General features: G+C 28.6%; 2 protein-coding genes across 2 annotated transcripts; one reads left to right on the top strand and one right to left on the bottom strand.

The window, feature by feature from the left end:
- The first annotated feature begins 9,570 nt into the window (after positions 1-9,570).
- Positions 9,571-10,656, top strand: LOC105644960 (LOB domain-containing protein 29). Its single transcript, XM_012230467.4, has 2 exons — positions 9,571-9,932; positions 10,091-10,656. Exons 1-2 carry the CDS (start codon positions 9,654-9,656, stop codon positions 10,466-10,468), a joined length of 657 nt encoding a protein of 218 aa, XP_012085857.1. The 5' UTR covers positions 9,571-9,653; the 3' UTR covers positions 10,469-10,656.
- Positions 10,657-13,581: 2,925 nt separating this feature from the next.
- Positions 13,582-13,768, bottom strand: LOC105644563 (potassium transporter 25; the record flags this gene model as incomplete). The annotated part of the gene is given in 1 exon segment (XM_089719673.1): positions 13,582-13,768. A coding segment is annotated over 1 exon segment (90 nt), but the record flags the coding sequence as incomplete, so codon positions are not given.

Below are 13,768 nucleotides of genomic sequence, written 5' to 3'. Positions count from 1 at the left end.
CTGTATTCAATTGCCACTCCTATTCCTAGGCCACCCTACTTAGGGTTTATAGCATCCAAGAAAAAGTAGAAAACCAAACTCAACACGCATTATTAATTAACATATTGCTTAATCAAATTAAAATAATAATCTCCTTGATAATATTATTAAAAAAATATTGTGTTTAAGACAATATCTCAATTTTACTAATATGCAATTTGCATATGGTTATACCAAAGAGAACAAAAAAAATTTATCTTATTTGAACGAGAAGTGAAAGTTAAGTTCGAGTATTTCGATCACAAGAGTTTTTATTAAAAATGAAAATAAATTTTTTAAAACTGATTAATTAATCAATTTTGACATCATTTTGGCCATATATATGTACATAGAGTTCCTAAAAAAAAACGTAATGATCAAAGATGTTGATATAACAAAATTTGGTCATGAAAAAGAGGTATTACTTTGGTCACATGATAAAAACAGGTCATGCAGTGGACCGACCCTGCACTCAATGTATATAAATATAACAGATTTATACAGAATTTGCAAAAGAAAGTATGTATTTATGTACAATTCAGTTTCTTTTGGTCGGGAGAAAGTTGTAAAGAATATTTCAACATTTTCTAATTAAAAAATATTTTTGTCTAGATGTGTATGTATTGTGACACAGAAAGACAAACTGTATTATTATTCTTTTATTTTATTTTAAGTATAAGAGCCTCTGGTGGGGCTTCCATTGCTCAAAGAGTCAAGTCTACAAGGAATTAAATTCCAAACTTTGAAGAAAGCTTCTTTTATTTGTTTTTTTTTTTCCCTTTTTTTTGTTTTCAAATTCATTGGATGAGCTTTTGCCGTGTTTAAGCATGTTTTTTAGATGTAATTAACCAAATTTAAATACTTAGGTACTGATCAGACGGTTTGATTTTACAACTCCATTTGTTTCCAGAATATAACTTATTAGAAAATATTTATTAGATGTTTTATGTTTAAGTTGCTTAGAAAAATTAATCAATGATAACAGAAAATAATTATATTGTTGAATGGAAAATTAAATCAAACTATGTATTTTAAAAGAAAATGATTTCCCTTTTAGAAGAGAAAAAAGACATTTTATAACTTTATAAATATGCATTTAGAACAACCATTGATTATGGATGATTATCATTACGATTAATGTTAAATCACCATAATTTATTATTTTTAGATAAATTTTTTTCGATTTATTAGGAGGTTAAATGTATCAAATTAACATTGGGGGCTACATAAGAGAGGTAGTCTCTCACCAAATTGGTAACAACTATTGTAGTTGAGAAAACTCGAACTCGAAATCTCTAAATTTTTCACATAAGTGAGAAGATAGAACGCATCTTAAATGCCATTTACATTACATATATCTAAATATGACAATTTTGAATTTCTATAACAAACAAACTAATAGTCTTGCTGTTATTAAAAATATAATAAAAAACAATATAAAAAAAAATAATACATAGGTTGCACATGCCTTGCACCTGTTCTATCGTAAAATCATAAATAAAACAAGTGACCAAACTACAAATTCATATATATAGACATTACTATGCATGATCTCACAACAGGTTACAAGAACATCTCTTCTGGTGGTCAAAGTCCAAAGAGGAGTTCAGATGAAGTTAACTTGTGTCTTATAAACTCTCTTGGTTTCTCCCAGGTTGTCTCTACCTGTGATTCAGATTTCTTACACACAAAGTTTAAAATAAAAATGATCGGTCCAATTCTATTATTTTCATATAAAAACAAAAAATTTATATACATTTGATTCAAACTGAAATGACAACCCCAAATTGTCTTTAAGTGTTACTGCTTAAAGCTTATATCAGCTCCACATATTAGGGTTTGGACTTTGAACAATTGCCCCCCATTCAAAATACATAAAAAAAATTAAAAAATTTTATATAAACCTGTAAATTAAATATTGGGGTCTTGAAAATGAAGGTTTCTAGTTATGTTTCTCAATCATTAAGCAATTACATTTTCGTCTTCTTTTGTATTGTCGGAGTCTAAATTGATGTTCGAACGACCTACTCTATCATCGTATGTCTATATGTTTATATATATTGCCTGCCCTATATTGCTACATTTTATTATAAATGGAACTTGATTCCATATATATATTTCATTATCCTTTTTGATGTTAGAGAAGGCTGTTCTAATTTGATCTAAAATCAAAATTAGCGTAGAAAATGACTTTTATGCCAGTTAGATATCCGGGAAGTGTAGTCGCTAAAAATCTTTACGTTTTATAATCTAAATACATATTTCTAAAGATTTCGATGAAACTCTTTATTTCATATCTCTACATAAAAACTCTAAGGTCTTTTTATTTTCTATTAATCTCTTTAACTTTAACATTTAAAATGTCTTTTAGCGAACTGTAATAGAATATAATGTAATGTAATCAAATGCACTTATGATGCATATATATGAGTTTATAATCCAATATTTAAAACATTATTTTAGAAGGCTTATTCTATTTCTATTACACAATATCCCTTTTATAAAAATTATCATTAGTGAATTTGTTTTGAAAAAGCAAGATTATGAATGATTTTGATTAATTAACAGGCAAATACCAAATGACACGTAATGTCTCTATCAATCACATGCAAATTTATTTTAATAATGCTATTATTTTTGTTCAGGCAATTAATTATATAAATACATTATCGTGTTGAAGATGAATGAGTCCAAGACATTATAATTATGGCTCAATAGGAGTTGAGGTGATTAAATTAAGACGATAGAGATTGGAGAGAATGAAGTGATCAAGTTCTAGATTGAGAAGAAGAGAAATGGGATAGATTGCAATCATCCACCACACGTGCAATATGGACCCTCTATGGGACTAACTGTGTCGGCTTGACTAGTCTTTAGGGCAACACATTTTCAACCATAAAATTTCCAGCTCCATCTTTGTCCTTCTATATTAAATATTAATTTTAATATTTAGACCTTTGATTGATTCCTTGTTTTGGATTTCTTTTGTTTTTGGTTGCATCTACCAATCCCTTGTTTTACTACTTAATTAATTAATTTCTTAATTCAAAAAGAGTATGCATTTTTATAAAAACCTCCTTATCTTAAGCTCCAACTCCAATCGATTAAATAAATCACATTTAAACAATTTTTAGAGTTATATTCCGTTTGTTTTCGTAAAATAATTTGTCAGAAAATAACTTTTTTCGAGCCGAATTTAAACCGCTGGAGAGATGACTTGGCTCATTTACACTATAAACTTCATATATCTTTTTTAATGTACACACTTAATTTCATACATTTGATTAATTAATTGAAATTAATTAGTTATTATGCTAATCATATGAGAAGCTTCCTATCTATTATTTAACTCACATGTATAAAAGGAAAGTTCAAATAAAAATTTACCGAAAGGTTGATTTAACCATAGCCTTGTGCTTAAATATGTCAGTTTGTTAATTAAATTAATGATAATTTAGTGTTTCAGTTTGAAAAATAAATAAAAATAATAATTAATACTACAAAATACTCCCAAACTCATGAGTTAATTGACCCTTAATTTATCGTATTGTTTGTGGTGACGTGGCATCAGTTTTAGTGGGACCGACAAACGAGTTTTAAAATGCACTCGTGCGGCGTGTCACTTCAGGACGAAACCCTGTGGGTAAAAGCGTCACTGTGGTTTATTTTCTAATATTGGGCACGTGCAACGCAATCCCGAGAATAATAACGACCCTTTTATTTTTCTTAATTAATTCAAAATGGAGTTTTTGTTTATTTTTTCATCTGGCATCATTTTCACTGATAATTAATAATTATTATTTCATTTTAATTAAGTTCTTTATAAGCAAAAATGCCATATAAAATTACTATTTTTCAGCTGTATAAATACGTGTACTTTACCAGTCAAAACCAAAAGTCCAACCTCCTAGATTCTGATATTTAATTTTTATTAGATAGAATAAAGTTTTAGTTTGCAAATTAATAAAAATTTGTCAATTTAAAAATTATTAGTCGGCTGTACTGGACACCAAATGGCTTAATAAAAAATAATTTAACCAAAAATAAATATTGTTATCAGTAAGAAAAATAGAAAAATGTTTTTGACATATATAAGAAAAATGTGAATAAATAAATAATAAAAGTTCCATTTTGCAGATGGTTTATATATTAGTAAGAGATGCAATTATACAGGGTGGATGCAATTGCAGAGTAAGGGAATAGTATATAAGAGGAGAACATGGGTTGCACTTTGAACCAAAATTATTTAATTAAAAGACCAAAAATGGTGATGGCTCACCCCATGTTTGATCTTTCTATTCAAACATTTTATATATATACCTGCTTCTTGCTTGGGTAATGACAATTTGGACTAACCATATCTATCTCTATAATATATAATACAATATTTCTATACATGCTGCTTTAAACTATATATGATGATTTTTAAAAATATAAAAATTAAATAGAAAATGGGAAAAAATATACAACTTATAACATATGAAGCAAAAAAAAATCAACAGATGTGGAATAATAATATATAATTTAATTCGATTTAATTATTTAGTTTTTCCCCACAAAAATTAGATTAATAGAGATTGATTTTTTCTACTAAAACAAAATAGTGGTTATATATATTAATATTGAGGTGGTGACAAGCAATCAGAAGTGAGTTTGATTAATTAAAAGCAAAAGGTTGAATTGTTGCTTCAAAATTTAGTAGCAGGTCTGAAAAAATGAATAAAACCAAACTTTTTGGGAATGGAAACGAGGGATGGATTGCAATTGGCAAGCTCTGCAAATATCAGTAATTAAACCATTCTAATGGAATTCTACCAATCAATTAATTTCTGATTTATGTTATTTTTTTAAAACAATAACAAGTGACTTTCCCGACCAATTACGAGATTCGATCGAAAGTCTTATGTAGAATCATTCACACAATATAGTTTTAGGAATCTATATCTGCCCAAGATCCAAATATCAATAAATTAACCAAGGTAGACTCTTCTTTTATTATGCATAACATGAAGCAAAAGTAGCTCAAAACAAGAAAAATAAATAAAAGAAACAACTTAACTAAAATATATAAATTATTAATCTTTCAAGATTTTTAATATATGGGTATGCATGTATATCTTGGAATAAATCTTTTTGCTCATAAAAAAAAAAAGGGTATGTATGAAAATTGAAAAATTAAGAATTTTGTTTTAAGAGAATTGTATTTCATTCCATGTTCAAATCCAATTAAAAGTTAGTCTTAGGTTATGTTCGGCAACAATTTTTTAAGTAGCTAGTCAATAACATAGCGTTTGAACTAGCTTTTAGAGTTTAAGTTAACATTTTGTGAAAATTTAACTCGTGCAACATTTAGCTTTTAGCGTTTCATGAAAAGCTACTGAAATAGCTAATAGCTAAACGCTACTAAAACAGTTAGCAATTATAAAAATAGTTAATTTTGTCAAACCGACCCTTATTCTTTTATGTTATGCAGTTGGGGTTAGAGAGGAGAAGAAGATTGAAACATATTGGATATATACACTTAATTCTTTAAAAAGAAATGGAAGACAAGAAGCTTTGAAAAGCAAAAAGAATATCCTTCAGGAGTTCTCCTTCTATTTTTAAAACATTATAGTGTGAGTGTGTATGCTTCTTTTAAGATTAGTTGAGCTTAAACCTCTCGTACATTATTGTCTAAAGAAGAGGATTATGAATTTGAAAAACCCATAAATTAATTTAAGATGGCCTTCTTGTCTGAAAGATCACTCTTTGTTTTCATGCTTAAGTGGCCAACAAAGGACACAAGACTTAGCAAAGCCATTACTAATGGTGGGATTAATGGCTGCCAATTAGGTCGATCTCATGCACAACCCTTTGTTAATACGTCCACCTGTGTTTTCCAAGAGTCGTCCATATCATATATAGCTATCCTTGTCATCATTCTATAAATGTTCCCACCAATCATATCTAGAGTATATACAGGATTTGTTGAATAAAATTAATTGTTTTGGTAGCTATTCGTTGTTTTAGTAGTTGTTAACTGTTAGCTGTTAGAGTAATTTTTTATAAAACGTTATCTTGACATGTAAAAGCTAGTTCAAACGCTATATTACCGAACACTATACAAAATAGCGTTTAATCAAAACAATAAAAGCTACTTAAAATGTTATTGTCGATAGCCATAAAATTTTATGAGAAATTGAAGAGCGATATCCGTCTAATGTATAGTTTATTTCAATTTTCCACATACCAGAAGAAAATAAAATATTAAAAAACACAAATTGTATTGGTTATCTTGTGTGATGCACAAAAATTCTTAGTCATGTATGTATTTGTATGTACATTTTTCCGTATAATTAAATATCATTCCCTCGTATAAAATTATATTTAAAAATTTTCATTTTCGCATATAGTTTTCTTATTAAAAGAGAGAATAATAAAGCGTGGTGGATTGCAGGAAATGTTTACTAGTTTGGCTTGTTAATTGGTCAAGGCATATTAATTAGGGTTTTGTTGTTATTACGTAGATTGGTCTCTTTCGAGCATCAAATCAATTGGGCAGCTTAAAAGCCGTATTCAGACACAATAAGCGTACATTAAGATAATCTTGTAGGGCATTGACTAGCAACCAAACAAATTTGTATATATATATAACTATTTCTTTTGTTAGGTTCAACAAGAAATATGCAGGAAAAAGTTATCCAATTGTTAGAATAAATTACAGAGTAATTTTTAAGTGTTATAAGGTGTACTTGTTTTCTTTTTTTCTTTTTTTTTTTTTTTTTTTTTTTTTTTTTGAAAATTATAAGGTCTACTTGTTATTAAAAAGTAAAAAAATTTAATGCTGGTAGTAATATCACTCGATGGTTAAATTTTTTTATAAAATAAAAAAAAATTTAGTCATACTTTTTAAAAATTTAAATAGCATCATCATCATATATGTTATTAATTACTGTATTAAACATCAAATATTATACAATGTTAAATTTAAATTAATAAACTAATTAATAAGCTTTGGTTCGGTGATATTGGAATTATTTTCAAAGTTTTGGTCCTGAATTTCAATCAACATTGACAAAAAAATTTTTCTCAATAAAATATTACTCTCTCGGTCCCATTTTGTTTGCTTATTATTCCTTTTTTGGATGTCTCAAAATATTTGTAAGGTTTGTAAAGTTAGACATGTAAACAATTATTTTTTTCCATAATAACCTTTATAATTATTCATTGAATGAAGGGCTTTTAGTATCTTAACGAGCTATTAAGGGTAAAGAAAAGTAAAATAACTTTTGTTGACTAAATTCTTAATATGCGCGTTTTATTAAAACATGCAAATAAAATAGACGAAAGGAGTAATATTTATTAAATTAAATATTTAGAATGGCATAATAAAAATTTTTTTTTTCATATTGTATTAAACTTACCTTTCTAACCATGACAAGAAATTCACAAATGAGAAAAACCATTATTTATGATAATTTCAAGAACCAAACCTTCATCAATGAATAAGAAAAACACCTAACTAATAAAATTAAGAGTAATTTTTCCAACCATTATTGGACATGTGTATATATATTGGAAAAAACACTAAATATATAAATAAATAAATAATTTTATAACTTCTTTAATTGGAATGTTAGCTATAACAATGGGATAATTAATTACTTGAGAGAGAGAGAGGTAATTAATTAAAGGTTAATTAAGTTGGGGTGTCATGATTAGGATTGAAATGTGGGGCCTAAGTGCACATTTGGGAAAGGTCTACATGTTGGTGCCTATGTGTGACAAAAGGAAGTGATTGAAAATGATTAATGATTATAAGTAAGATTAATTAATGATAATTGCTAGACAAGTTGTGACCTTCAAGGCTTTAAATTAATAAATCAAAAACCAGAAAGTAGAGAAGAAAGAAAGACTTATTTCTTTTTCTTCTCTCTCAACTCAAAATGCAATTGCTAGCTATTACTTATAGTCAAGTGTTCTATTCTAGTGTCACTATCTTTTGTTTCTTTCATTTTTGGAATATGCTTGCTTTTTTCTGCTTCCCCTTTCTGTTTTCTTCCTTTATGGTCTGGTTATCTGTCCGTAATCACTCTTAAGAATCCCTTATCACAATCCCCCCAATACATGATGGACCTAATTTCTGAGATCTTCAACTGATGATCTGTCATAAACTTAATGTTTATGTTCTTCCCCATTGATCATTTCTTTTTCTTATAAAATATTAAAACTCTTTATTGGAACCATAATATTCTCCAATTTAATATATAAATGCCCCAATTATCAGCTTTCAAATTAATTTGAATACATATAGTAATTACTTCTAGTGATTTTGAATAATATAATGATATACAATAGAGTCATATAATTACATGAAAATTCACGAATCGTATAATAATTTAATTTTAATAGCAATTTATCTGATATTATTTTGATGCAATTAAGAATGTAAATGAGCCGAGCCAATTTTCGAGCTGTTTGAAAATTTTAGTTGGAATCGAGTTCGAGTCTAACAATATTCAATTCGAAGACTTATCGAGTCTTATTGAGCCATATCAAACTTTTATATGTACATATTTATAATATTAATTTTAAACTTATTCGAATATCAAGCCTCAAGTCGAGCTGGAGTTTAAAATTTGAGCTCAGGTCAGCTCGTTTAAAACTGGAAATGCAACAAAGGACATGATAAAGGCAGCATTAATTAGGAAGTTTGATTACATAGAATATAATTAAGTGCCTGGCTAAAACTAAAGAAGTGTCAGCTTTACAGAGGATTTAGTTAAGTTGATATTGGAACATGACCTGTTAACTCAATCAATCTAATAAAAACGGTATCTGATTTAATTAAGGTCCAAACATATTCAGCTACCTCTACCTTATTTCATCTGTCAATACTCAATAGGATTTCCCACTTTTAATTTGACATTATCAATATTTACACATGCTCGGATATTTCCAAACTCATTATTAAAACTTAAAAGTGTTCTTCACATGTTAGGAACCTTCAGTTGCACTGACAATCCTTAATTTCTACAATAATTAATTAACTTCATCAAAAATGTTTCTCTCCTTAATTATTTTTTATATTTTTATTCTTTTTTTTTTTTTTTTTTTGTCCTTAATGTCTCTTTTCTACCCTACTATAGGGTAAACCTTGATTAGTGCAATTGATAAGATATTATACTATAGGGTAAACCTTGATTAGTGAATCTAAATTTTTACTTTACTCTTATAATCATCTGTTTTACATGTATTAAAGTAGAAAACGTAGTTGTAGTTATCAAATATTAATCAAGCTATAATAAATCCAATCATGAAGCAAATAGAAATGGGTTTGGTTTATGCTAGGTGTTTTGTCGTTTAAGGATGTTAAAAGGAATCTCATTTTGAGGGTATAAATAAAAATTAATTAAGATGGAAGATAGTTTTTTATTTGTGCAAGGAATAAATAATACGAAATATGTAGCCCAATAAGGGAACCAGTTGTAATTAATTATTCATTATAATATTATCCACCTCCCTCCTCCTCAAGTGTTTATAAGCATGGTGATAATGCTTCTACAGAGCTGAGAAGCCAAAAAACCAAAAATAAAAAGAATTATATAAAAAAAATTTTAAGTTCATCGAGATTTAACATTCAAGATTATTCAAAAATGACTGGTTCTGGTTCTCCATGCGGTGCTTGCAAATTCTTGAGAAGAAAATGCGTTAGAGGTTGTGTTTTTGCTCCTTATTTTTGCCATGAACAAGGTGCTACACATTTTGCAGCCATTCATAAGGTTTTTGGTGCAAGTAATGTCTCAAAGTTGCTTGCTCATCTTCCTGTTAGTGATAGATGTGAAGCTGCTGTTACAATTTCTTATGAAGCTCAAGCTAGGCTTCAAGATCCCATTTATGGCTGTGTTTCACATATTTTTGCTCTTCAACAGCAGGTTTGTTTATCCCCTTTTTAAATTCTTTTCAATTGTAACTGATTTTACGAAACCCTAATTTTTAAATTTGACTCTTTCTTGTTCAGTTCAATTTAAAACCTTTAAAACCTTAGAACTCTAATTCTTCTTTACTCAATAAAATTTTCTTTTTCTTGTAGGTTATGACTCTACAAGCACAACTTGCTTGTCTTAAAGAACAAGCAGCTCAAACCGTGCTTAACGGCTCTGCAACAGCAAACCCTAATAATGCACAAGATCTTCAAAGCTGGTTTCAGTCAGAGAATTCATCAAACATGTTGCCACAATTAATCAATCCAAGTAGTTTCAATGGAAGTACTACACAATATTGTGAAAATGGGTTGGTGGATCCATTTTCTATGGGAAATTATGGGAATTCTTCAACAACTAGTACCTCATTTGATAGCTTTGAAGAGGCTTCTTCCTTTGACAACATGCAAAAAACAGAAAATTACAGGCAATGGAGTTATCAAGATTCTGATGATCTTCGGTCCGTCGCCTTTGGCTATATTCAGTGATAGATAAAGAGAGTGAGGCCTTTGTGTGGGAGGTGATGAAGACAGATTTTTTACTGTCAAATTTTTGAATTACTAGTAGTTAGTTGTTGTTGCATACTTTGAAACATGCACTTTTGTTGCTATAAATAAAAGAAAAAAAATGCTAGGAACCCTAGAAATTATGTTTCAAGCGAATCAGAAACCCTAAATTCCACCCCTCTCTCCCCATATTATCTTTTTCTTTAATTTGATTAATCTAGTACAATCTTGAATATTTTGTAGAATAATAGTATTTATTCTCTTAGGAAATCTAGTCTTATGTTTTTAGTTAATTCAATTCAATTCCCTTTTATTTAATATGGACCTACTTAACATTAATAACCTAAATTTTTGACCTAAAATGGACAGTTAACTAGGCTGCTTATTTTTCATTCCTTCTCCATACTTTTATATTATGAACCAGTAAGTTTCACTCTAGCAGAAAATTATCTGATATCTTCTTAATTAATTATTGGATACTTACTTAATATTTATTTTTAATTTCTGGATGAAGAATTAAAGTAATTCCTCAGTAAATATTCATAATTTCACAAGGTAATAGAGATATGCTGATATGTGTATATAATTAAGAATGAAAACTTGGTTTTTGCTTAAGAAAATGTGTCATTAAGACACTTGTAGCTTCTCAACTGAAAAACTGACCTCTCTAACTAAATAACTAATTACCTAATCCTCAAAATGAATATAAAGATTTGGAGCATAACTCCAGCTTTTGTTGAGGTATTCTTGTTGGCTAATTATCAAACATGAATGACAGAAGCTAGAATACAATTTAATCCCCTTAAAATAACAGATAAACTACCCGAATTTGCCTCGAATGGAGAGAATGTATGCCTCATTTTCATAAGATCACACGTATATGTGTGTGTGTGTGTATATATATATATATATATATATATAAGATCCCAAGAAAATTTTTAAAGAATCCCCTACCACAGCATGTCATTGGAGTTACACATAATCTTGCATATTCATTCATAATTTGTTGATTTGTTTTGCATTCTGTTTTATTTCCTAGAATTATTTGATGATTGCTTGAAAAATATATTTACAATTTGAATGCACATTGTTCAAAAAGATAAAGAATTTATTTCTCTCATCTCTTAGGGTATCAGATTATGAAAATTTCTCTGCATATTATTAATTAACAATTTCAATTGCTCGATCTTCGAAATAAGAGCAATGATATAAGCTTTGTTAAATGTGATTCTTGGGATGCCTTTGAATGAATTTAAAAGCTGCTAATTCTTTGTTTAAAGATTTCCATACATTAATATATATGTATGTATGCTTCCATTGGAACTTGCTCTGTGTTATTGTTTATTGTTTAGTGCAAATATTACATATACTAATTTAGCTCCTATTCACACTTAAACCCTTTCTTGCAACATCTTCTTTTGTATTGTTCATATATAATTCTTTTTTGTGATGATACAATTTGGTGTGTAGCATATAGAGATTGTTTTAGATAATAAAACAAAAAAGAAATTAAGAACCATATATGATATATAACTATTCAACAATAACCTCTAAAGTGTTTTATTATTTATTATTTTATTTTATTTCAGGTAAACTTTCTTTTTCCAAGATTATGAGAAGTTTTTTTTTTTTTTTTTTTGAAAGTATGATTATGAGAAGTTTTGGTGAGTGGACTTTGAAGGTTATGGATGAGATGATAGTTTCTTTTTTTTTAAAAAAAAAAAAAAAGTCAATTGGAAGATCTTTTGATGGATGAAATGCAGAAATTAATGCATATTTTCTTGATATTGCATGTCTTACTAGTAGTGATTTGAAAATGCATGATTAGAATTTGTTGATTCTTGATGCTAAATGATGGAAATGAATTAATTTAAACTATTTCTCGTTCAATGAATGAGAGCACATAGCATAAGGATATGTTCTTTATCATATTATACACAGATTTCCATTTTAAGAAAGTCTTTTGATTCTTTTATCAAGTCAAGTTTGGATTCTATATTTCATCCATCAAAAGAATGGCAAAAACGTCTGGTTGCCTTAGACACCAAAAGAGAAACTCCTCTCTCTTTTTTGTTGGTCAGAAAATCAAGAATTTGCCTTTAAAGAATAATTCTAGTTGTTAAAATTTGAACTTGTTTTTTAATTTTGAATTACCTCTTGGAATGAAAGCTGAATATTTATACAAAAAGAAAGGTTATCTTCTATTTTATATTCCAGGCCATCCTGGACTGTGAGAACCAATATGAAATAGACTTTTCTTTTATATCTCCTCTTTCTATCAACTGCATAGCCAAGCTGTTACATAGGGTTGATTTTTTGCTCTATTCATAACCAAAATTCTTATTGAAATGAATTTTTTCTTCAATTTTGCAGCTCAATTTTATAGTTCTGACAATGTTAATAAGTGGATTTCAATATCCCTTGCCATTTCAAGAACAGGGCATGGACCAGAAAAACAGAATTGTGGCCCTCCCCATTTATTATTATTAACCCAAATTCAGCCCGTTCTCAATAGTCATGAACACTATGAGCGTCATTAACAATAGGATTTGTTAATGAGCAGCCCAACTCCCAGGCACGGGAGGCTTATTCTAATCCATTCATCTTAAACCCTTTATTATATTTCACATAACTTTATCCAATCAAATTGAAAGTTTCAAGTTCCAATCACTATATTTTTTATTTTAATTGATCAAAAGGGTATATGTAGTCTAAAGCTCAAGATCAACAAGAAACAACAATCATTTCTTCATGTATAAATAGTTCTCCATGAAAATATTAGGTAAGTATCTATATATTTACCATTAAAAGATCAAGATAATGTCTGTCTATCTGTTTTGAGATTTGCAGAGTTCCCATAGCTACAGTTTTAGCACCTTCCATTGCAACTTCCATGTCTTTGAAATGAACTATGAATTCTCTACTGGTGATGCTTTTCTTCAGTGTTTCAATCTACGTCCAGATTCAAAAACTCCATAACCCAGGTAGCAAAAATTGCGGTACGTTATCAGCTGGTTAGACTAAGAAATTCCCAACTATCACCCCTAATAATCATATAAGTGGTTGTCTTGCATGAAAAGAGTGCAGTAACTATATTGATACCTCTATCATCCACCATTTAAACTATGGTGATTGAGATTCTATTTCACAACATTACAAAATGTACATGATAGTATATTTGTATAACCAAAATCAGACATGGTATATCATTCCTACCTCTAGTGTAGAAGCATGTGGTACACTTAGGACATAGACGGGCGACCTGCTGTTCCTTCTTAGGAA

Source organism: Jatropha curcas, chromosome 3 (genome assembly GCF_041381405.1).
Source record: "Jatropha curcas cultivar XTBG-Jc1 chromosome 3, XTBG_Jcur_1.0, whole genome shotgun sequence".
In the NCBI taxonomy this organism is placed as follows: domain Eukaryota; kingdom Viridiplantae; phylum Streptophyta; class Magnoliopsida; order Malpighiales; family Euphorbiaceae; genus Jatropha; species Jatropha curcas.
Note: the sequence above shows the minus strand (reverse complement) of the source record. Positions and strands in the feature narration are given on the sequence as shown.